The sequence below is a fragment of the Balearica regulorum genome, chromosome 5 (genome assembly GCF_011004875.1).
Source record: "Balearica regulorum gibbericeps isolate bBalReg1 chromosome 5, bBalReg1.pri, whole genome shotgun sequence".
Taxonomy (NCBI): domain Eukaryota; kingdom Metazoa; phylum Chordata; class Aves; order Gruiformes; family Gruidae; genus Balearica; species Balearica regulorum.
The window spans coordinates 51,197,968-51,222,388 of record NC_046188.1 but is presented as its reverse complement, the minus strand read 5'-3'; the positions used below and the strand labels follow the sequence as shown (position 1 = coordinate 51,222,388).

The 24,421-nt window shown below is 47.1% G+C and overlaps 2 protein-coding genes and 1 non-coding gene across 6 annotated transcripts; 1 reads left to right on the top strand and 2 right to left on the bottom strand.

Annotated features, from left to right (window-relative positions):
• Positions 1 to 282: 282 nt before the first annotated feature.
• Positions 283 to 5,271, bottom strand: RPLP2 (ribosomal protein lateral stalk subunit P2). Its single transcript, XM_075754854.1, has 5 exons — positions 5,124 to 5,271; positions 4,429 to 4,552; positions 2,588 to 2,636; positions 824 to 922; positions 283 to 400 (listed from the first exon to the last, which is right to left on the bottom strand). Exons 2-5 carry the CDS (start codon positions 4,549 to 4,551, stop codon positions 324 to 326), a joined length of 348 nt encoding a protein of 115 aa, XP_075610969.1. The 5' UTR covers position 4,552; positions 5,124 to 5,271; the 3' UTR covers positions 283 to 323.
• Positions 2,298 to 2,430, bottom strand: LOC142602219 (small nucleolar RNA SNORA52). The gene has a single exon (XR_012835899.1). It is a non-coding gene; the product is annotated as a small nucleolar RNA SNORA52 (small nucleolar RNA).
• A 1,268-nt stretch (positions 5,272 to 6,539) lies between the features above and the next one.
• On the top strand, positions 6,540 to 24,038 carry PIDD1 (p53-induced death domain protein 1). 4 transcript variants are annotated; one of them, XM_075754853.1, is made up of 16 exons: positions 6,540 to 6,657; positions 8,343 to 8,698; positions 10,414 to 10,827; positions 11,548 to 11,751; positions 12,579 to 12,633; positions 12,838 to 13,039; positions 13,713 to 13,841; positions 14,160 to 14,339; positions 14,967 to 15,114; positions 16,140 to 16,275; positions 16,495 to 16,645; positions 18,163 to 18,286; positions 19,459 to 19,577; positions 19,994 to 20,101; positions 21,036 to 21,241; positions 21,978 to 24,038. In XM_075754853.1, exons 2-16 carry the CDS (start codon positions 8,425 to 8,427, stop codon positions 22,213 to 22,215), a joined length of 2,688 nt encoding a protein of 895 aa, XP_075610968.1. In that variant the 5' UTR covers positions 6,540 to 6,657; positions 8,343 to 8,424; the 3' UTR covers positions 22,216 to 24,038. The 4 variants fall into 4 exon arrangements, 3 of the variants coding, with proteins under 3 accessions (XP_075610968.1, XP_075610967.1, XP_010301185.2); XM_075754852.1 differs by having other exon boundaries at positions 6,540 to 6,680; XM_010302883.2 differs by lacking the exon at positions 6,540 to 6,657 and having other exon boundaries at positions 6,789 to 8,698.
• The last annotated feature ends 383 nt before the right edge of the window (positions 24,039 to 24,421 follow it).

The following is a 24,421-nucleotide window of genomic DNA, read 5'->3' as shown; positions in this document are numbered from 1 at the left end:
ACTCCTGAGTAACTGGGATGGCAAAATAGTACAGAGAAGGTCAACTTAAGTTAGTATCAGGTAGATTCAGCTTCCACATACTATTTAAAAAAACAGGAGTGTCAAAGCAAGCATCCAGGTTCACACAAGCTTAGCCATTTCCCAAGTACTTTAAGAGAGCTGAGTCCCACAGCTTGCCATAAAATTCACACATCTGTTTCAGACAGGTAGGAATCAAAGCTTTGTCAGAGCTGTCTGAATACAATAGCACTTGTATGGTTATAATAATAAACTCAAAAAATATTTAAAACAAAGAATTTTAATAATTTCTCTATAACAAATAATTAATCAAACAGGCCGAAACCCATGTCATCATCAGATTCTTCAGATTCCTCCTTCTTCTCTTCTTTCTTCTCCTCAGCTGAAGGGGAAAAAGATGACCAAGCCATGGTCAGTATTTACATTTTTTGCACCCCAGATTTTCAAGACACACATTTTTGTGTTCTCAGCTTCCGTACTATTGGTATTTCAGCCTCCTTGGTTCACCTCATTCCCTTTCAATAGCCAAACATAAACACCAAGGCGACACAGACACCACTATTGAAGGGATGTGCTTTACGCAGTGAAGTCTGTCTGATTCTTGGTTCTAAGCCAGACCAATTTTAAGTTGGATAACAAGCAAATGTTTCCGATTGCCCAAAGGGAAAGTAACTGTTCAGTTTACACTTCAATCACATAGTGAATTGCCAAAGTGGAAAAGCCTTGAAATTCAGACTCGACTGTTAAGATTTTAACAGAGAAAAATGGAGCTGTCCTGTAACAATGCCTCTCTACCCATACTCACCGGCAGCAGGGGCAGCAGCTGCAGCAGGAGCAGCAGAGCCCCCTCCAGCAGAGACTGCCACAGCTCCCCCAGCTGGCATGCTGGCAAGTTTTCCATTACCTGAGCAGGACAGAAGAGAAATTATTTAAATGTTCACTGGAAGCACAGAGGTAAGGTGAAGAGAAATGAGAGTGCAGAAAAAAGTGTGTCTCATGGACTGGATCTGTCACTACTAGCTGAAAGGAACAAGAGGCTGCACCCATGATAAGTATAAACTATTCTATGAAAAAAACCTCAAGAGTTTAGGATCCACAAAGGCTTTCCTGAGAACACAAACAGCACATTATTAGTAAGTTTTCTTCTGTACATGAAGTCCCCTATTTTGATTCCAAAAAGTGTCATATAAAAATAGTGTCAAGCACATCTGATTTTATACATACAGAAACCCCCTATGTTTTCTGGATACAATGTAACAGCCCAAAACTTGGGAATTTCAATATACCTCAAAAATAATATATAGGCAGCACTGACTTCTTCCCCCCCCCCTTTTTTTTTTAAAAACAGTATAGAGAACTGTGAGGGCATGACTGGATCACACAGGAGAGAAGGGGGTGGGGGAAAGATGTATTTATGGCAAAGAGTAGAGCATTTTAAACAAATTCTCCAGCATCCTATGAACGTATTACATCTCCTTTGAGATTAACAAACTGACTTCTGATTTATGCTTGTCTTTGGAAAGCTAGCTAGTTCTCTGGCATCTGCCTTTCACATACCAAGGCTCCCTTGGCATTCAGAGGTCGCGTACACAGTATGTTTGCCTGTATTCCAATTTCTGGGAATCAGTTTCTAAATAATTCCCTGTTACTTCAAGCTCTAATTAACTAGCCAAGTAAACAAACATGTTTCCTATGCATGTCAGTATGTTCTAGGCAACAATTTATTTAAAGAAAAAGCATTACAGAAAGAGACTAAGTGCGTTTTAAGCACATGCATAATGGCTCTCTTAGGTCTTCAGAGCACACGGATAAAAATGTCCAAGTAACAGCTTGTAACGGCTAGGCCAGGCAACCTTTAAGCAAATATACACCTAAAAGTTCCCTTGTGCCTATGCACTTGCAAAAAATAAAATAAAATAAAAAAAGAATTAGGAACATTTGCACTACCTCAGGTCTGCTTTATTTCAGCCCTATGACCCAGTCAATTAATGTTAAAAGTTTCAGCTTTAGTAAGAGCCAGCAGGTAAGAGCACAAGCTTCTACAGAAGTCAGCACTCAGTTCTATCTTAGAGAAAAGGAAATGCCAGACTTGGGGACCTCTAGAAGAGATGTGTACTGGAGAGGCTTCCATTAATCACAGCCTTAATGTGAATTGACACTTATTTACCTTTAACAGTTTGTTCTTCCAGTTTTACATAATTGGTGCATACAAGTGTGTAAATGCAAAGGAAAAAATCTCCCAGGGAACCTGAAGGACAGCTAATCATTTGCTCTGATCAACATGTCCAGAAAACTATGTCACGAGCAGACTACCAGTAAGCTCATACATGCTTAAGTTTTCCAGTTTAATGTGGTCCACAAGCGAAACCCAGCAGGTACTGGCACCAACCTGCAGGGAATTAGAATGGACCTGGTTTCAGTCATTTCAGCCAAAATCCAACATAGAAGTCCTCAACCGCAAAGCTAAACTGATGAATAATTAGGGAATTGGCAGCAATTCTACACTCCCAGGTCTGAGTTACCAAAGTAACAGAGGCAACTATCTGTGACACTTGAAGACTGTACTTACCCTGAGCAATGACATCCTCGATGTTTTTTCCATTCAGCTCACTAATAACCTATGTAAATTAAGTTTAGAATGTTAATAGTTTCAAAACAGCAAAAGTATAAGCTACATTTAAACAATTACTGATTAATCATCATGTACAATGCCTCCATCCAGCGACCTATATAGCCCCAACACTCCTTATTTCTCAGTGGAGGGAACAGGACATTGAAACAAAAACTTCAGCTAAGTCTTTCATACTTTTCTGTGAAAGCTTTTTCATGAAATCTGTTACAATAAATTCATAATGAATCCAAGGACCTCGCAGAAAGGATACACAGATGTTGTGGAGCCAATTAGGAAACCCCACTAATGGTTTGTTAGTCACTGAGGGACTGTTAACATATCTTGCTTAATACCCACTGGGAGGCTCTGAAGCACTGGGCCCTAGACCAAAACCCACAGTGTCCTGTTCCTAGCGTTACCAAATGTCATAGCCAAGCCGGCTATTGTATCCTTGCACTGGAACAGAGAGTCCTAACTTCAATTTTACTACCATTGTTGTATAACCAGGGATGAGGAAAGCAAGACGTAAACCCAAAAACTGCTCAAGCAAGCAAGCACTAAGAGGGAATGCCACTCACACTGGTGAGTCCCTGCTACCAAGAACCAGTGCTGAACACTGCAGTGAACAAAGCCAAAGGACTTTAATCAAATTGTGTCTTTCAACAGGCACCTCCTGCTTACACAGAGCATGTGATCTGTGAAATACCACACCTGTGTGCTTGCTTCATCCAAAAGGAAGATGTTTTTAAGACTTCACTAGATTTATACTGGCGTAAGACACAGCCAGTGCAAATAGAAAAAGATTAATCATGACCAAAACAAATTCCAGAGTAGCCTTCTGGGTATTGGAGGATCAGAGAAAACAACTAATTTATGAAGGTATTAAATGTAAACAAGCCAAAGCTGAAAGACCTGGAGTTTAACCGGTAGCACCACGAGTTCAAATCAACATCCAAAACCATAATAAGGATGCTGTTGGCTCAGTCAACCCATCATTTGGTTGGGCCTATGGTAAAACACTGTCTCCAGCTGGGAAAGTAACTTGTTTTTTCTTCCACCTCTCTGAAAACACTCCACATTCAAGTATGGGTCAGGTGATAAGACATTTCCCCCCCCCCCCCCAAGACAATTTATTTTTAAGTCCACAAGGCCGAAAGTCTATTATATTACAAAAAACATTCTAATTAAGGTACTCTGTTCTTAAAAAGCCTGCTTTTCAACACAACCACGTCAGCATTAATTTCCAAAATCTTCCTACATATTATTATTGAATATCTTTAATGCCAATGTTATAGTTTGCCTATGTTTCTGGGTGGAGGAACAAATGCTTCTTTGCACTACACTAAATAAGAGTTTTTTACTGAATATTACTAAAAATAGTAAGAATTTTTTACTGAATATTACTAAAGTGTTAGCTTTGCATGAATACTGACCAAAAGCCAAAATTAAACTTTAAGTGCAAACTATACATTATATCAGAACAGAACTTATTTTCAATACATCCTCATCTGTAGCCACCATCCCATTGAAAATTATTATATTGAACAGTCAGAAGTCAGCAACAACTGACAGAGATCTTTGCGGAACACAGGTGTTAAATAAGAAAGCCAGACTTATACAAAAAAGTTGTAAAAATAGTTCTGATTAGTTAAGTAGTTTTAGAAATCACATGTAATGTCTGAACAAGATAAGACTAGACCAATAACAAGGCAACTAAAGAAACACTGAAGGCAAGGAAACACCTCCAATGTCTGATGCTGACTGCGATGTGACCAGCTAGAATTAAGAGACAATGCCACCTTGTTCATCCGTTCATCATCTGTCTCAATGCCAACGCTGTCGAGGATCTTTTTCAAGTCCTTTGACGTGGGAGACTCATTGCCACCAAGGACCGCTAGAAGGTAAGCTGCGACGTAACGCATCCTGTAAAACAAGAGAATTGGAACTTCAGTGCTAGTGATTTATTTATTTACGTGTTCGGAGAAAGTTTATTCCTTCACTGGGGGAAACAAGCCTCACCCTCCCGACTATAATTGTTTCTCTTCTTTTAAAAGAAAACCCATGACACACAAGGCCGCGTACCGGTCTCGTGCCAGCACGGGGCCCGGCACAAGGCAGCCCGGTGAACACCGCAAAGGCCCAGCGGCTCCCGCCCTGCGCCGGGCTCCGAGGCACTACTGCCCTAAGGCCCGAGCAGCCCGCCCGGCCTAAGGCTGCCGGCATCGCACATCCCTCCCCGAGGAAAGCGGCACTGTGGCATTACGAACACCTCCTCGCCTCCGGCCGGCATTCCCGCCCCGGCTCCCCGTGGCGTTCGCCTAAGCCTGTCCCGTCTCTCTGCAGGCCCAGGCCCACGCCGGGAGAGCACATGGCCGCCATTTCCTCCCGCCCGAAGTGGTCTCGCCCAGGCCCCGCTAGCGGCCATGGGCGGGAGGGGGAGCGCCGGGGGGGCCCATTCCCGCGGAGTGGGGCGAAGGGGCCACCGCGCGCTTACTTGGGAGGAGGCGACGGCGGCGCAGGAGACAGACCTGGGACGTGCGCTCGCGGTGGCGGTCCGGCAGCAAAAGGGAAGGGGCGGTGCCTCAACAACGCCTTCTTCCCGTCACCCCTCAACAACGCGTCCTGCCATTGGGCCAGGCCGGCAGGCGGTGGCGCATGCGCAGAGTAGGGCTGTCGGGCGCGTCTCGGGGGGGCTGGCGGCGGGTTGCCGCGTGTCCCCTCCGCACCGCCCTGCAGCAGCTAATTTTCCGTCTTCATGTTGTTGAGTTTTTTTCACCCAAACTGCGGCATCCGCGCGGGTCGGACGACGCCACCCGCCGTGCCCTGCCCTCCACTGAGGAAAAGGTCTCCACAGGAGGGAGCAGGCAAGCCTGTCCTGCTCCGGGGAGGCCGGAAGTTAGAAACCCAGCGGCGAGGGCTCGCTGTGGCATTAGGGGAGCAGCCCACGCGTGGTTGGATTGGTTTCTTCCAGGGTTAGGGAAATGAATAAAATGAAAAGTTAACACTGTGCCAAAATCCACTGGACCCAAATAAGCCAGAACCGCTGCGGCAGCAGGGCTGTGAGGAGCCGTTGGCTATCCCTGCCTTACCGTCCTGAAGGCTCCCCAGAAAACCCCTGTGCGGGTGAGAGCACTCTGCTTCTCTGCTGCGAGAAAACAGCCAGGCACCCAGCTGTACAGCGGAGTCAGTGCTTCAGAGAAGCAGTTGGTTGGCACTTAACAGTGTTAACTCCCCGTGGGAAGAGAAATCTCCCTCAGGGCACTGTGCAGCTTGTGTTCGGCTTTGGGCAAGGGGTGCTTCTCCCAGGGCATTAAGACAGCCATGTCGCAGCACGATGCACCAGTGGGAAACTCGCTGTGACACTAAACCGGGCTTTGGCCCTCTGAGTGAAATGGAGAGCAGCACAGACGCTGCGGGGCCTTGCCAGGATGCAGTGTTAGATGAAAACGGCGGCCCCTGCTGCAGGACAGCTGAGGGCAGGTGCCCTCCTGGAGCGCTCGGGGCAGCAAAAGCCCAGCCACAGCAGAGCCCCGCGGCCCTGGGCGGACCGAGGGCTGGCTCTGCAGCCCTGCGCCCTTCCGGGCTTGCAGCAGCCCCAGCTCCCGCTATGTTTCTCTCCCTGAATTTGGAGTGAATGAGCACACCACCAGGAGCTGCCCGTGCCTCCCATTGCCTGCAGGCTCTGCTCATGTTTGAGCCCAGAGGAGCCGCACCGGGACCGCCTGGGGTGCCGAGGCCGTGGCGGTGTAAGGAAAATCTAATTTTGTGACATTTCCGTGACAGTGCGACGCCTAGGCCTGGTTCCCCAGAGCTGCCTGCCCCTCGTCCCGCTGCATCTGGCACCTCCCCCGGCTCGTCCCGCCCCGGCAGCGCAGCTCGCCTGCAAACTTTGCAGGAAGTGCAGGAGCCGGGCCGTGCCGGGCTGAGCCGAGCGCGGCCGGGCTTTCGTGACCTGGGTTTTGTGTGCCAGGGACCGGGTGCGGAGGGGGTGAGACAAGCGTGGCCGTGCTCAGCGGGGCACAGTACGTGTGGTCTGGCTGCTCGGCTGCAGGTCCTGCCGGGGGTGGGGGGGCCTGGGTGTGCGGCCTCGGCTCAGGGGCCATGCGGGGTGAGGGGGGCCTGGGGCTGCCGGAGCTGTCGGCAGGGCAGTGAGGACAGCCCGGGGCGAGTGTGTGCGTGTGTGTGTGTGCACGTGCACAAGGGTGCCTGCCTGTGTCCTGTACGCACGCCTGAGGCTGCATTTGTGGTCTCCAAGCCTCTTCCAGCCTGGCCAATTCAGAGCTGCCCTCCAGTTCCTTCACCATCAATAGCTTTACAAAGCTGTAGCAGATGGTCTTTTTGCTTATGCATATCTGTAAGAGAGCTGTGTATGCGTTGTGTACAGCCTTTTTGTAAGAAATACATATCTTTTTACTAAAGCAGTAGTTTCCATTTACCTGTTCTTCCTCTCCTTATGTGTCTGTAAGGTTTCTGCTCTTTCAGGGAGCCAGGTGTGAGGCCTCCCCCCAGACTGTGTCGGGAACATCAGTACTGCCATGTCCCCCAGGTTAACAGTAAAAAGTGCTGCTCCTCAGGGTGTTGCGGGGCATTGGCTTGCTTCTGCTGGCCTTGGATGTTAAAGCTGTTACAAGTTTTTTGTAGTTCTGCATCACTCAAAAGAAACTTCTGTTTGCCTATTGGATCCATGGCAGGGTTTAAAAAGAACTCCTGATATTCACACCATAAGCTAGTTTAATTGCCAAGCTCAGGAGGAGTTGCAAAAGATAAAGGAAGTGAAAAGACCAGGATACTGGGGACTTGGAAGTATGTGACTACTGATATAAAAACAATCATAGTGCCTCTGCTCATCTTTACACTACCAGTGTGCTATGATGATAGTGGCTAATTTTGTAAGTTCCAGGTGGATGAAGGCTTTTTCACACTAAGGTGGCAGAGGAATAATTAATTTGTTCAAATTTCATATCTCTGCTCCTTTAGGTTTAAATCCTTCTTAGCATGCACTATGTGATATCTTCTTTTCCCCTTTCTCTTTAGCGTGGAGGGTGCTGTGAGGGGAGAAACAAGGGCTAGCTGCTAACTAGCCAGCCATGGCTTCATGTCTGGTTTGCTGCATTAGAGTGTCCCTGCGGAGGCAAACCTGCAAGAGCCCCAGCCCCACTGCGCAGTCCAAAGCTCCTGTGCTGTGGATATGCCTTTTCTAAGCCCCTCCCTGGCCCTGACACATTTGCTGTGCTGCCCTTTGCCCGTTTTCATCTACAGTCACTTTTATCCTGTTGGCACCTGGGTTCACAACCAGGTTTGATGAGGACCTGTCACAGCCTGTGAGCAGGCTCTGGGCTCTGCTCCTGGCTTGGCCCTCCCTGCCCCGGTTTCCCCCTCCACTTGTAAAGCTTCCCGCTAAGGCACTTTGAAACCTGCATAAGGCATTGGCCTTTACATTTATATCTTTTAGAGTTAATATTGCTATTTATTCTGATGGTGGGTGATTGCTCCATTCCCTGCCGAGATGTCGGCTGGGAAAACTCAGAGGTTTTCCCTAGGAGGAGAAGCCTCCATGGCATCCATCCCCCTGCATTTCTGTGCTCTCTGCCCACAAAGCTTTCAGTAACACACGTGTAAACCCTCCTGCCCTCTTGCTGTGATTATAAACTGTTTCCAGCCACTCTGGGCTGAGGCAGGTGGCCTTCATGATGCACTTGGTGTTCTCTTTCAGAGCCATCCTCCTCCTTGTCCTGGTTGCCTTGTGGTGCCGGCCTGCCTGGCAAGTCAGAGCATGTCCAGACCCCGTGGACGAGATGCAGAAGATGGCAGAGCTGCTGGGGCTCAGGGACGAGTGCGGGGAGGGGACTTCGGGGGCTCCTGTGCTTGCTGGCTCCTGCCTTGCAGACAACAGGCTGAACCTGGATGTTTATCCTGACGGCTGCTGCCGGTTCCTCCAGCTGTTCCAGGGGCGACAGAGAGAGGTGGTCCAGGTGGAGTTCCTCCGGCTCAGCAGCAACGATCACCTCCTTGGCACCACACTGGGCATCCTTCCTCATCTGAAGCACCTGAAATCCCTGGTGCTCAAAGGTAAATTCCTGGGCCCGACACCATCCAGCTTTTCTAGGTTCAGCTTTTTTTTCATCCTTCTCTCCACATCTGCAGGACAAACTGCCCTTAGAATTGTTTTGTTCTAGTGCCCCTTACTACAGCTTTGGCTCTTAGCCTTCCTCAGAGCTGCATGCAGATTTCAACAAGATACAGCTTCTAGACTCTATTTCTTTCCTTTGTTTCTACAGTTGCCTGGGGACCGGTTTTTGGAGTCTGATTGTGTTGATGCAGCAATATTTTCTTTAGCCATTCTCTAGAAGAGCAGCATTTTTTGCACAGTTATGCCAGGAGAGGGGGATTGAAATGTGTTGGATTTTTTTGTAAATGTTCAGCCCCTCTTTCATTTTTGGAAATGTAATGAACTGTCTTTGCTGCGTGTCCATCTGAATCAATCCTAGCTTAATCCTTGCTTCGTGTCAGTGAGCATAGGTTTAGCAGAGTTCAAGACAGATGAGAAGAGGCTGCTCAACATTTTATCAAAAGTATGACTCAGGACGTGCACGTAGTTTGGCAAGCTGTAATAACAGACCTATAAATATTAGATCATTCTTTGATTTTCATATCTTTATTGTAGGAGGATTTCAACACAAATGGTATAATTTCTGTATCAGACTGAATCATTTGCTCTTTGGGAGGTGGGATTTTAAAAAGAAATGAGAGAAAAAAGGGGGAGTTTGTAGCCAGAATTCAGGGTTCTAGCTGAAAACGGAAAAAGATTGTGTTTTGTTTCTATATCTGCCACAGATTTCTCATGTGAATAATTTAATTTTTCTTTTCCCCCTTTAGTAAGGTGGGGATAATGGCAATACCTTTTATCAGCTTGTTTTGTGAGATGTAAACACACCCTGATCATCCTGAAGTGCAATAAAATAGTTCACTAAGATTTTCATGTGTACAAAGTGCAATGTGTCTGTTAGTTTGATTGTTCTCATTTTTTACCACTATGCTGCATAAAAACTGTTTGGTGCCCTCTGCTGTACGTGTGTACAATCAGCAAAGTGGAGGGAGAGTAGGAAATGAAGAAATGGAGAGTTTGGGAAGTTTCCTTTTGTTTGGTTGACTTATTTTCCGTGGGTGCAGCCCTTCTCCAGATTCAGTGTCACAAGCTGGGGTGAGGGACTTATATCCTTCCCTCCCTGCACTGCCTGGCCTACACAATACTGAATTACCTGCTTTTTTCCACATTTTCACTGCTTTCCTCACGTCTGCTCTCCAGTCTTGCAAGGGCAGATCTCAGCCCTCAGGGCTGTTTGTCCCTCAACAGCATGGGTGAAGCCTGGAGAGTGAGGGATGTCTCCTTAAGTCCACAAAGTGTTGCGTGTGGCCACTGGTACTGGTGGGGAGGTGGTGGGGAAGGAGTGTGGGAGGCTTGCGGGGGTATGGGCCACCATACTGAAGGGTGGTGGATGTGTGGGGTGGCCTGAGCTTCAACTCCAGATGTGTTTAGCAGAACTGTACTGGTTGACTGTGGCATCTCTTGATTTCATAACAGGTTCACCATTATACCCCTTTCACTGATCAGAAAACTGAGGCAAGGAGCAGAGAACCCACTTCTCCATGAGTACTTTGTAATCAGTGCTGCTCATTGTGATCAGTAACTCCCCATCTTCTGGGTCTCTGTGCTAAGGAGTCTCATATGAGGCCGGTGAGGTATCCCTGTAGAATATTGACCTCTTCCTCCACTTCACACCCAGGTGGCCATGCCAGGGATGAGTTTGGTTCATGTCAGCATGGCTCCCTGACAAGCTTGCCACCAGACGTTGGGAACTTGAGGTGTCTCACCCACCTGGATCTCAGCTTCAACAGCCTCTCTACCTTGCCCACCTGCATCCTCCACCTCCCCAGCCTCCGGGTGCTCCTGGTGAGCCACAACAGCCTGGTGGCACTCCCTGAGGACTTTGGCTGTCTGAGCAAGCTGACTTTCTTCTCTGCTATGAAAAATCAGCTGAAGGACTTACCTCGGAGCATTGGAGAGCTGGCAGAGCTGCAGGACCTAGATCTCTCGGAAAATGCTTTGGAATTCCTCCCTGAAGAAGTTGGGAATCTGCACAACTGCACAGAACTGGATCTCTCTGGGAATTGCTTATTGAGCATCCCAGACTCCTTAGGTAAGTATTTTCTAGGGGAAAAGAAGGACATGGGCTTGCAGAGCTTTTTGGTATAGTCTAGGACCTCTGAGGCCCTTCGTCTCTGTCCCCAGAGCTGTTAGCACAAACCATCTGTTACATTAGAGCCAAATGGAACAGATATCCAGAAGAAACATGCTTCGTTCGGTCAGTCCCTTTGAGCATTCACAACTCTCTGGACCACACTTTCTGCTCCTGTGGATTTCTGCTAACATTTCAATACAATTTACAATAGCCGAGGATCTGGCCTGGCTGGTTTTGGGTAGCAGCCAGGACTGGAAACAGAAGAGCTGGGGTTTAATGGCATGCAAATCTGGGCTTGAAATCATGCTCTCTGGTGTAGACCAGTCCACAGAACCAGGCTCTGACTTCTGCTGCCCAGCTTCCTGGCTCTCAGGTCCTGTAATACTTTGTGCCCGGGGTTGTCATTGATGCTGTTACAGAAGCATCCTACATCCATACTCATAGCTGGGTGCCGAGAAACAGAGGATGGAGGAGGCTGTGTTGCATCTCAGCTAATTCCCTGGACCCCTTTATTTTGTGAGCTAAAGAGATGTTGGGCTCTTGTGCTTTTCCCTTATTTTGTGTGTGTGTGTGTGTACATGTGATGAGGAGAGCGGCAGGGGGGGTGGGGGGTAGCACTGATGTGCGATGCAATTAACAGCATGGATGGGGGGGGTCACTTCTTGTTCTAACCTGCAGCCAATATGAAGTCTCTGCGGCGGCTCCACCTCCACAGCAATCTCCTGGTGACGGTCCCTGCCTCGCTTGCCAGCCTGCCCAACTTGTCCAGACTTGATCTGCGGAACAATTGCCTCCGTGCTGTGCCCCCTGAGATCCAGACTTCGCCATTTGTGCATCTCCGAGGCAATCCCTTAGGAGAAACTGAGCCATCCCTGCGGGCTGGTAATTGCAAGGCTTTTGCTGCTGAGGGTTCTGCCCAGCTGCTCCCTCACTCAGCCCAGCATGGTGTGGATGGCTTGGATTAGAGAAGACAAGCGGGGGGGAATCAGATCAGTGCTTATTTCTCTGGAATAATTACTAGGTTGTAAGGATACAGGCATTACAACTTCTATTTTTACAAGCCCAATCCCAATCTGAAGGGCTCCGTGGTCTCTGGAATTGGGCTTGCTAGGAAAGGTTTTACAGTGGAAGTGAAAATGGGATTCACAGGAAATGGATCAGGAGAGGCTCCTAAAGGCATCCAGCCTTTTTGAGCAGAGGTGAGCACCAGTTCTTGGACTTGCTGCATGGCCCTATGGCTGTGGTGGGTCATGCTAGAAGCACAGAGAGCAATAAGAGGTCATTCTGCTGTGCATTTACCTCCTGCTTTTTGTCCAACGTGAGGGTGGTGAATGAGCAGGAATCTGAGCAGGGTTTCCCAACGGTGCTAATGTTCACAAGAGCAAACACTGATGCCCAGGGGTGGCCCCAGGCAACTAAACATGGCCCTGAGAGCTGCAGAGGTGGTAGATCCAAGTATTTTCTAATTCCCCCTGCTTCTGAGTTCTCCTGGGGGACAGTCAGCATTTCCAGTGCATCTTGGGGCCCCTAGGCCTCTTCCCCTCCAGCTGCTGCTTGATCTGAAACTCGCTGCAGTGTGAGCAGGGTTCCATTAGTGACTTCTGTCAGGTTAGGATTAAGCCAAAACTGAAATGCAAGTTCAGCCTTGTCTACCCTGATTTAAGTAACCTCTGTCTCTTCCTCCTCCCCTAACCTTCTTATTGATGCAGATGAATCCAATGCTGGAGGGCTACAAAGACTCTTCCTTGCATCAGCAGAGGACAGGTAAGCCTCTGTTATTAAGAAGTTATATTACAGTGGTGTAACAAGGTCCCAGACAAGATTGGTGCTTGGTGGGTATTGCACACGTGTATAGGAGCTTATGGCCTCAGTAGGCCAGTCAAACACAAGGTGGGAGATTCTTTTGTTGATTTTTGGAGGGCTGAAGTCAGTGCATGGTGTCACACATTCATGCATTTCTTCTGGAAGCTTTACTGTCACCTCTGAAGGCTGCAAAGTGGTCTTGGCCTGTGGCATCCATTTCTACTTTCCACCGGGGGCTGCCTCTGACCCTCTGCGGATCTACTTCCGAACCCTCGCACCGGACCCTCAGTGGGTAAAGCTGAGACATCATGATGTCCTGCTAAGTAGAGTCCTGGAGCTGCAGCCTCACGGGGTCAAATTCCAGCAGGTGAGGACACACCCAGGCCACCTCCTGATCAATCTGCCTCTGCAGTAGCTCAGCAGCATCTTCTGAGAGAGTCTTTTTAGACTTTGAGACAGCTACCCCCATCACTGCTGCTTTTAAGTAGCTGCAGGACTGCCTTCCAAAGAAGCCCTGCTGCAAAGACTCAGAAAGGACACAGCCAGCTGCTCTGGCACTGTGCTAGTCTGGCTCCTTTGCCTTCCCCACTGCTGCTTGAGCTGAGCTATAACCTGCCTCACTCACAACCCTCCTCCTGTGCCAAAGGATAAGTGCTGTTCCAGCATTTGGCCTTAGCCTGCAAGGAGAATAATTCGCATACTTCCCTGAAAGTCTGATTGTGTGGTGTTCATTCAAGCTGGTGAGTACTTAGACCACCAGTCTTTTCATGGCTGACAGCAACTCACTGCAAAAGTGAGTTTGCCCTTTCTGCCTACAAGCTGCTGAACTTTTCCTGCTGTCACACTTCATAGTGGGCCTGGCGTCTCCTGTCACCTCCCTGGAGGCTGCAGGACAGAGCAGGTTCCTATCTCCTCCTCCACTCCCGGCATACAGGCCATGCTTAGCCTTCTCCCTTCTTGTCTGCACAGGAAGCACAGAGCAGAGCTAGACTTGGTTTTATCCTTCCTATTGGTGTCTCACGGGAATGCATTTTTGCCAGGAGGTGCAAATCTGGATGCCATATGCCTCTCCTCAAACCCTTCACCAGCGTGAGGTGGTAGTTCGGACCTTCAGTGGGCAGAGCTGGAGTGATCTGAGAACAAGAGTGGAGCAGAAGAGAAAATCAAAGGTAAGCAGATTGGAATGACAAGTGATACACATTGTTCCTGTTCCCTTCTTCGGTTTTGTCCAGCCAAGAGTGAGCCCATTTGAAACATCTCATGAGCTGTGTTTTGACCAGCTACTATAAAATGTAGGGGATTTCACCTCCAGGTTTCCTCTCTCATGGAGGTATGTCTCCTGAAGGTGATGAGTTGCAGTCTGCCATGCTTCATCCCTGTTCTACTGCTTTCATCTGCTCGGCTGTTACTGGCACTTATTTCCCTGCCTTTATTGTATTATGTGATATGCCTATATGTGTTCTGTTCCTCCCTGTCTTCTGTTACAGAAGCACATGGCTCACTGTCGTGTCCTTCATTTCTCTTGGTTCCTCGTTGTGTCTCGACTTGTGCAAAATGAATGCAAAGTGCCAACAGAGGGGACATTGCTCTTTTCCAGTGTGGATCCAAACATCAAAGTGACCTTTCCTCCTGGAGTCACTGAAGAGACTCGCAATGTCAAGCTGCAGGTATGAAAGCTTTAAAAAACCAAGCTTTGGTAAGCCCTAGTGCAGCTGTTGTCCCATGCCAAGTAGGGGGAGCCAAAGGTGAGATGTCTGCCGTAGGGTAATTGTGTCTGACATGGATGCCTCATGGGCTGGCCCATCCTCAGATCACCTTCTGTCTTAGCTTCCCTGCCTGCAAAATGGGCTCTGGTCCAAGCTGCCCTGTGTGGGAAAGGGATCTCCTTGCAGCTCTGCCAGCGCTCCCTCTGGCAGATCAGCAGGTAGCTGCTGTGAAGGGAATACAAGGAAATTTTGCCTCTTATTCCCATACAAAACATACTGAGCTTGGCAGAACAGCTCAATGAGTGAGAGTCGGGGGGATTATTTACGCGAATCTAGTTCTAAATTCCTAATTGTTCTGCAGAGTTGCTAGATAGTGCTAAATGCTATTGTAATACTTTGGTCTGTCCCAGCTTACCAGGTTGACACCAGTATCAGAGCAGACTTCAGCCAAAGTTCACTGTCCTTCTGTTTCTCACCAGCCCCTGAGTCAAGAGCAGCATTTGCCTGCTGGGTGCTGGGGGAACTGGCTGGCAATGCGGGAATTTGGATGCCTGACTGCTCCACTCACCGTGCTTCTTCCACATCCAGGTGCTGCCGGTCTCTGCAGAAGAGATAGAAGAAATCACAGCTGATGCAGCATGCAGAGCCAGTCCCCTACTCTGCCTCTCCCAGGACTCCCTGGTGGATTTTCTCAGGCCAGTGAGAATTCAGCTGCCCCTCCCGCCTGGGGTCACAGGTCAGTTTATTCCCAAAACTGGCAAAGACAAACGTCGTATGTGGAAAACCATGAATGACAAGCTGGGAATTTTGTTTGCCTCTCCTGTTAATAATAAAGCTTGCTGCTTTTCCTGCAGGAACAGCAAGGTGTGTCTGCTGAGTGAGTGGTGGTGCAGGGTGGGGGGAGCTGAAGATAGTTCAGGTCCAGCAGGCCAGCACTGGGCTTCACAGACCAGCAGCACAAGCTAGAAGAATGGTCTTGGCAAATGGATTTCTCTGCTGAACTGCGTGTGTATTTAGACTGCTGGGTTTGGTATAACGGGTTGGCGAGGCACTCCCGCCAACTGAGGAGATGCTTTGTAAAAGGGCCTTGATTCATGATTGGGATTAGCTTGACGCTGGTAATGAAGATGCTGCCTCCAGAGGTCTGCTTTCTCTCTTACTTCTTTACTCATGAATCAGGTGCTTAGCCACCGCAGTTAAAAGTGTACGATCATAAGCCATTTTCCACTCTGAATATTGCTATCAGCAGCCTCAGCCTTGCCAGGGATTCCTTTGTTTGCATGCTGAGTACCCTGTGTCTCCTAATTCCTATTTTCTTTGTCCTTTCCTGGCTTTCTTGTGAAGAAGTAAAATCTTTTTGGGTGCAGCTTGGCCTTCATTGTAACACTACCTGGTATTTGTATGTCTGAAGTGCATCAGGATTGAAAAGTCTGTGGGATATATGTTTAGAAAGAGATAGAACTTAATAACCCTAGATATTGGTGATGGGAATTGTCTAATGAATCTGTTGGTGGAAATCAGCACACTATCAGTTTAAGTCTGCATATTCTGCCAGAATATCCTGGAAGCATTGGGGTAGCCTCATGATTTTATTGCTGCTCTTCTTTGACCGAAGTTCAGTCCTGGATGCTGAAGAGAAGGCCATGAGCCTTAATTTGGCACTTTTGAAAAATGAATCACCCAAAGCTGTGACTGGGTTTGTAAAGCCATGAATAAAGGCTTCTGCTGCATATAGCATCTCTTGATCATTGTTGTCTTTAGGGATAAATTTGGATCGGTCAAGGCTGCATCTTCTCCATGGCGACCTGGAGGGTCAAACCTGGGATGACATTACCAGTCAGGTGGTGCTGGAATTCACCCATCTTTATGCAGTGTTTGAAGTCACACACTTCTCCTGGTAAGTGCAGGATTAGTCCCGAGAAAAAGATGGTATGTTCCTCTGCTTTGCTTTTCCCACACTCTGACCAGAGGTCATGCCTGTTCCCTTTTTCCTTTGCAAGTCAGGCCCAGCTTAGCACTTTGTCTCTACCCATCATTTTTTACAGTCTTGTGGATGTAAGACTGGCTTCTCTTCCTGGGCAGGACCCCTCTTTTTTCTTAATTCCTTCTCTACCAGGTACTGGCTGTGGTACACCACTAAGACCTACATTGGAGGCATTGCCAAGAAAGTCTATGAGCGGCTGCGTATGTACCAGGTGAACTTCATTGCTCTACAGAGGAGGAAGGACCCCGAGCAAGTCCTGCTACAGTGTGTCCCCAAGAACAAGGTCTGATCTGGGTTGCATTGCCTTGCTCCTGAGCTTCCTGGGCCTCCCTTTGTAGGATGTAAGGGCAGCAGTGCACCAAATGGTCCTGTTCACTGCCCCGGGGTCATGGCTGGGGTATGCTGTCACCACACTGTGTTGTTAGTGTGATACTGGCTCACTGGGAGCTAGGGGAAGAAGGAAAACATTCTATGCAGTGGTGGATGCCATGCAGTGATTTTCTCCCCCGCAAACCTTGAGGACTGGGCTGCTAAATCAGCTGAGCCACAGTAACTGGCCGTCTGTGTGCTGTTAGCGTCTAGCAAAAATGAGGCAAAACATGTTGGCTTAAACTTCAGTCAAAGATATTAAAGTTAACGTGTCATTTGTCTGACATGGGCTAGCAGTGTGGGCAGAAGCACTGCTTTGGTTTCAGCTGGAGTGGTTAGAAATGGTACTCTTCCTGATGTTCCTTGCTGTTTACAATTCAAGCAGCAGAACAGAACATATGAGACCTCCTTAATCTGCTTCAGTGCAGCATCAGGTTAGTTTGTACTATTAGTTTGAGCTAATCTGGCTGACTTTGTATGGAAGGAGATGGGAAGGTGATGAGAAGCACTCACGCATCCTCTTCTGCTGCCTCTGCCCTAGGGGTATCAGTGTTGCTTCAGATGTTAGCAAAGTAAGTGTGCATCTGTGTTTGTAGAGTGTGTACCTTGACAGACAGGGCAGTTCAGTGAGGTGAGGGTTATTTTATCAGACTTCCAGACCTGGGCTGCATGTCCAACTCTGCATAATTCTCTGGTGTAGTTGCTCCTTTTTTAGTTTATTTGTTCTGCTGTATTGAAATTACCTGTAAGGATTCTTTATATCTTGAGTTCTGGGCTAAGATTGTTTCTCTCACAGTGAGATCGGGGTTCAGGGGCATCTGTATTCCTGCCAGGGATGGTCATGGGGTGAGAGGGAAGGTTTGCTGTTACAAATAAAAGAATAGACTCCTTGATTCTAGGCTGACTCCTGCACTGCCTCTGAGACCCCAGATCTGACAGTGTGAACACAGGCTGCAAAGCCAAAATGATCTTTCCAGTGTCCTCAGCTGTGTGCTATTGTAGCATGTGTCTTTTTACAGAGAAAATGTCTTTTAATGGCATACTGTGAGGGGGATAACGTAGCAAGTATATCCCTCCCTGTCTTTGAAGGTTACTGGCCTGTTAAAAAGGTAGAGACATTGCTGAACATGCTTTTTTAATGGCAGCTTTGGGATGGCCTGTCTTTGTTAGTCCACATAGGCTTTTCTGCTTTTTATTTGAGAAGAGAAATAGGGAAACCACAAAACTCAGAGCATCACTTCCTTGTCTGTAGTGAATGTACCTGGGATAGGAGGGGGTGGGTGTTTGTTCATTTGTTTACATCCTTTTCATGTAAAATGGACTTTCCCTGTTGAAGGTGAGTGAGAGGAACATCATGGGCATAGGGACACAGGTCAAGGGACGGACGTGCTTCAGACCAAACACAGGATCCTGTGTTGTCATACTTGTCAGGTTGACCCAGTGCTGAAGAAGCTGCAGGACCGCTATCGAGGACCTGAGCCATCCGACATGGTGGAGATGTTTGAGGGAGAGCAATTTTTTGCAGCTTTTGAGCGAGGCATCAGCATCGATATGGGTATGGTAGTATTGGGCTCCCTTCTTCTCGTACCTCTTGTGCTTCTCTAGCCCTAGACATGTTTCTGCTGGGGGCTGTACTCCTCTATGGCATTCCTCTCTGTCTCCAGCTCTCCCACTACTCATAGCAGCCTGCCCATGGTCATTGAACTTGTCCAATTCTCCGGTCACCCAACTTTTGTGTCTACCTTTCCCTATGAAAGTGCTGTTTGCAGGCTTTCATTTCCTCTCGTGCTGTCGTAACCTGCAGAGGGCAATAGCCACATGTGTTTATTTTATGACTGATTTGCTTCTGCAGCCAGCTATGTCCTTTTTCTGGCATCTTAGACACCACACTGGAATGCCCATGGTGATCTAATGAATATTGCCCATATCTGAAAGAACACATATAAAGATATTTTTTTGGAGAAGGTATTTCTGAAATAATCCAGAGCAAACAATTCCCCTTGATGGAGGCATTAGAAGAGAAGGAAGGAGGGAGCAGGACCAAAACTCAAGATGATGTTTTATGCCCCAGTGTGTCTGGACTTGTTACAGCTGCAAACTGAGGCATTTTCTGCAAAACCTGAACATTCAGCTCAGTTTCATTGGTGTAAATTAAGTGCAACTCTATGAAGAATAATAAAGTGCACTGGTCTTTCAGTGGAGTTCATGAGGCCAGAGTCTGTCTCTCTGTCCTGATTTAGGCTGGACTCTAATTTAATTTTTAGATAATTACTGAATGCTGTACCTGATTATCTTTTTCCCTTTAGCTCTATTCCTATTTCTGCACTCACTGCAGAAATGGTGAAGAGATAGGTGACCTATTTTTGTGCATTACAGGATGCTATTGCAGCTGATTCTACCCTCCAAGGGGTAGAATGGACCAAGGATGAGAGGGAAGTGCCAAGGATATACTTGACTCCATCTGAATGTCTTGTCCTACCTTGCCTTCCATTCTTGAACTTGATCTCCACCTTGTGGCAATTCTCCTTTTTCACCCGTAGGACCTGCTTTCTCCACAGCCGGTGTTTTCTGCTTTCACATGTCACTCAGTGAGGAAAAGGGGGTTACAATTCTTTCAGGCATGAGTAGAAGGAATAGATAGTAGCATGGAGGCTGGTAGTAGGTGATGGACTTGAAGAGCTGCACACTTTTCTGCACAAGTTGAGTGTTTGCTGCTTCTCTGCACAGATCGCCCTGACTGTGTGGATGGACGTCTCTCGTTTATTTTTTACTCCCACTTGAAGAACATGAAGGAAATCTATGTGACCTCCCCTGTAGACAGGAAAGGCCAAGCTGTAAAAGGCCAGGTGAGCAAGCAGCTACACTGACTTTTTGTTTCCTCCTTCATCATCGTCATTGCTTTCACAATGGTCCTCATAATAATATCTGAGTGCCAGGCATGGCTCTCTTCCTCCCCTCTTTCCCTTGGCTTTGCATTTTTCTGACTAAACCCTGAATAAACAAGAAGAGCAGTCTGGAAGGATCACTCGTCACTTAGCTCTCTGACTTACATTTCTGCCATTAACTTTTGGGGTGTTGGCAGTGAGTCCAGCCTTTATGGCAGCACCTCCCAGTTGCACTTAATTGGGAGGCCATATTTATGGACTGAGGATAGGTGAGAAATGCTGAATTCACTCTTTCCCATACAGAAAAGACATGGTGCAAACAGGCTTGGCCACTGTGCTTGAATCTGAGCCTCACCACATGCTTTCTGTTTGCAAAGGTCTCTTTCTACCGAGGAGCAGTTCCCGAGAGTATCCCTGAAGATGCCAGCAGGAGGAGGAAAGGACCAGACTCCCTCTGGCTCGCTACTCTGCCCATCAAACTGCCTGTGAGTTGTTTTGTCTCCTACAGAAAAATTAATCTAGATGGGGTAAGAGCACAGGCTTCCTGCTCAGCTAATTTTGTCTTCCTCCACGAGAAGGGGTGCAATGAGTGACTGCCCAACTACATCATGGTGGAGATTTCCCACTCCTCATGAGCTCTTCTGGAAAGAGAAACATGAATAGCTGGGAGTGGTCTCCATCTCTCCTGCTTATCTTGCCTAGCAAGCACAGGCTTGTTGGATGGGTGGTCAGAGGGGGTGGGTCCTTTGAATGAGGGATGTAGAACAGGAGGAAGCTCGCTGTAATTAAGGGAAGTGTCTGTTTTGTTTATAAATTTCTTAGTCCCACAGCTCATGCAGCAGGAAAAAGAAGGGTCTAAGATGAGGTAGGTAGGCTGGATTTGAATACAGGCGTTGATGGTGTGAGCCACTGGCCTTTAAAGGCTGGGCTGTATGTTACAGTGAGAAATGCAGCTTTTGCTTGTGGAATTTAATTGATTTTTGAGAAGCTTAAAACAATAAATACCTTTGTAGACTGAATGCTTCCCTTCAGATCATATGCCATGACCTCACATCCCTTTCTGACACATGCAACCTCAATTACAAATCTAGGCTAAGTGCTCTCTTATGGCAGAGGCAAATATGCTTTGAGGAGATGGTTCATTGAAAAATGCTCTGTAAAGACAAGAAAGGAAATTTCCAGTGTGACCTCTGACTGTGAACACTATGATTTGATATTTTTCAGAGGCAGTGAGCATTGCTCGTCATTGCCAGTGTGAGTGCTCCTTGCTTCTCACAGCCTGACTCTTCAGCACCAAGATCTTCCTTCCTCTCCAGTAGGAGGAAGGAAGTTTCAGTGTGGAGACTGAATGGCCAGACACTGTCTTCTACAAAAACAATTTGTTTAGCATATTCTCTCTCTCTCTTCTCTGTGACACAGCGATTGAAACCCCGCTGGGGTGAGAACCCCGGTACCCTGAATGGCTTCTCCTTTCCTCCCTTGAACCTGGGCAACGCCGAGACTGGCTACCTGACACAGGCAAACCTGCTAAGCATTGCCAGGCGTGTGGGAGCTGACTGGCAGACCATCGGCCTGAACCTGGGCTTGACCTATCAGCAGATTGAGCGCATAGGATACAATAACAGGTAAGATAGGACACAGTGATCAACAGTGATGCATTCTTTCTTTCTTTCTATCTATCTGTCTATCTATCTGTGTAATAGTATAAATTAATGCTTGGCTGGTTGAAAGTTTTCCCACTGGAATTGTTTCACTGGATAAAAGATGGGTTGACTAATGGTTCTTCTCAAAACATTACCTTTTTTATGGAAACCTGATTATTTTCTCTTGTCGTTATAAAACAAAGCTTTATATTTGAAAAACAAAATTGGGAAATAACAAACCTGATGAGCTTTGTAGTTCAGATGAGTCGCATTCCTGTTTTGTTCTGTGATCTGGATTCCTGGCCAGACTCCATCTCTGACAATGAGCAATGGTCTATGGCATTAATTGTGAATATCATCTTTATTCAAAAAGAGCTTATGGTATGTCATGGGACATGCAGTCTGACCAAAAAGTCAGAGCAGTAGGAGAGAATGAGACTTGTTATGACCAAACTACTCTTGCTGTGGGGAATTTACATTCAAAAGCAGAATGTTTTAATTTGATATTTCAATTAGGCAAAAAATTTCTAGAGATATTTTAGTGCAGGAACTGCAACTCCTGTATGATGGGTGGGGAAAAGGCAGGTCCACTGAGCGCTTTGTGTGTCTGGATGGCTTCTTTTGGGCTCCAGTCATAGGCTAGGACTCAGGTAAGGCCTCTTTGGGTTGCCAGTCAGGAGAGCGTGTTGGTTACTTCTGTGCTTTCCCCTTTCTTCAGAGAGGACCTTGATAAGCAGATCTTGGACATGCTTTTCTCATGGGCTCAGCAAAACTCGGAGGACCCTGACTGTGTGAGCAAGTTGATTTCTGCCATGAAAGAGAGTGGCCGCCAGGACATTGCTGATGAGGTCGAAACCATCATTGAGCTGGGACGGCAGAAATACAGGGAGTCCATCCGCCGGGTGGGCTTGGAGCAGGAGAGCAGCACTGAGGACTCTGCAATAGCTATGATGTAGCACCTAGCAGAAAGAACTGGATTTAGTATGGGGTCCCTCTGTGTACCCAGAGTGACAATGTCTTGGGGCTGCTCCCACCTCAAGGGCCAGTGTCTTCCTGAAGACCTGGACGCTGATTTACTTTTGAGCAGACTGCTGAGCTCTCTTGGGTCTATACTCATATGCCATTTCTGCCAATCCCAGGCAGTTAGAGTGCATTTATGAGCCTTTTCTGTACTTCCACTTCTTGACTTTGAGCTTTCGATTTCAGAAACATGGACGAATTCAGAGGCTGAAGTGTCTGTCAGTTGAGTAGCGGCTAAAGTAGCCTTTAATGAATTAATACTCATGTTACCTGTATTTATTTATAATTTATTCCTGAAACTGTGTTCTGCTGGAAACACTGGGTGTGGGCATTTGGATCTGTGTGTGCTCCAATGCTTGATGGGAAAGTGGAGGTGCAGTTGTGTTAGGAAGGCCTGTGGTGCCGTAGGGACTGTTCAGCTGTTTCTGTTAATGATGTGTTTTGCTCACATGAAAATGTGAACTGTATTCCCCATGAAAATGTTTTCTATTTTCTGCCAAATCTCTTCCAGTTCCCTCAAGCCCAAAATGAAACCTAAGTATTCATGGGGAAAAGAGAAGAAACTAATTTCTAGCAAAATTGCTCGTTTTTTGGGTTTTGTTCCAAAAGCTATTTTGGAACAAATAAAATTTCACATTGGCCCTAGGCTGCTGCACCTGCCAGGCTTTTTAGATGAGACCTCCACACTGCTGGTCTTTGACAGAGTTCCAGTTTTATTTTACAAATAAGTAAAAATCCATAACTCTGCTTTTCTGGGAGAGACTCTAATTTAAGTGAAAGTAAAATTTCCTTTGCCGTTTCAAAGGGATATTCCTCACGTCCTCCCAGTGAAATATGCCTGTGTAGTAGTGAAGGTGTGACCCCTTGTGAACTTTGGTGAAAGGTATGACTTAAATTTGCATTTTAAAACCTGGTCTGACCGGCTGTGAAATAGACACTGTTGTGGGATTGGCATGAACTATGCTGAGCTAACCTCCCAGTTTTGCAGTCTGAACATCTTGTATAAGGCTGGAAGTGTTTATTGCTTTTTAACTGCTTGGTCATTGACAACTGAGGTGCCCTTCTCTTCCTGTTCCCCATCTCAGAATGGGCCTCAACTAATGACAATGGGAAATTTCATGCAAGCTTTTTGAAAGATTACTGTCATCTACATAAATTCAACTTTTTCAGAGAGGTTTGGATTCAGCATATCACACTCTTTAAGCAATATTTATAGGGCTGTTCTCAGTCTGAAAAACAAAAGTCTGTATAAAAATGCCAGGTTGCAACACCCAAAGTCAACTTCCAGTTGCAGGTCTGAGAAATCGTGGTGTTTTCTTCCCCCCTGTGAAGAATCATTGGTGGTTTCCCTGATGCCGTGTTTCAGACTTGCCATCAGTACTATTGAGAGAGAGGCATAAAATCATTCTGCTTTTTTATTTTTTTTATTTTTAAGGCCATTCTAACATCCCAGGCCACGGAGTGATTAGTATCCAGTTCAGAGCACTGGACAAGGACTCACAGACTTGAGTTGTCACCTTGAGCCTAGGGACTTCCTCAGATCTGATTTCTTAGGCCATGCTGCCTGTCAAGTCTCATGTTGGGTTCAAGTCAGCAGTTCTCTTCTGAATGTGTGTTTTCTCTGGTAGTCTGTGTCATATGTTTCTGTCTGTAATTTTGATGCATACCAACAAGGCATTTGTTCTTTCCTCCAGTTTTGGAGAGATGCATTTGGGCATATTGCTCTCACTGAGAATAAAATAAGCACTTAACTGTTTCACAGCATGGTCTGCTAATCCATAAATGCCTCAAGCTGTTAGACAGAGTCAGATTCCTTTAAACCTGCTGGTAGAAAGAAACAGGTGAGCTTGGCCATGCTGCACAGAAATGGGAGAAGAGCTCTTGTTTGGGTACTGCTGGCTGCAAAGTGCAGGACAGACTGCAGCTGAGTTAATGGTATCCCTGTAGCCTGACTTTGCTGCAGCAGGGCTAAGCCAGGAAACACAACATTTGGGGCATGGGTTTGGCTAGCTGACCGTATGACTAGTGCTCAGGTGGAGCTGGTCTAGGGACTAACAAGGCTAGTCTAGAGGGGACAGTGCGTAGGCTCGGCCTGGCCTCCGGCAAAGGTGCGGGAGGCGTTTGGCTAGGCAAAGCTAGGCT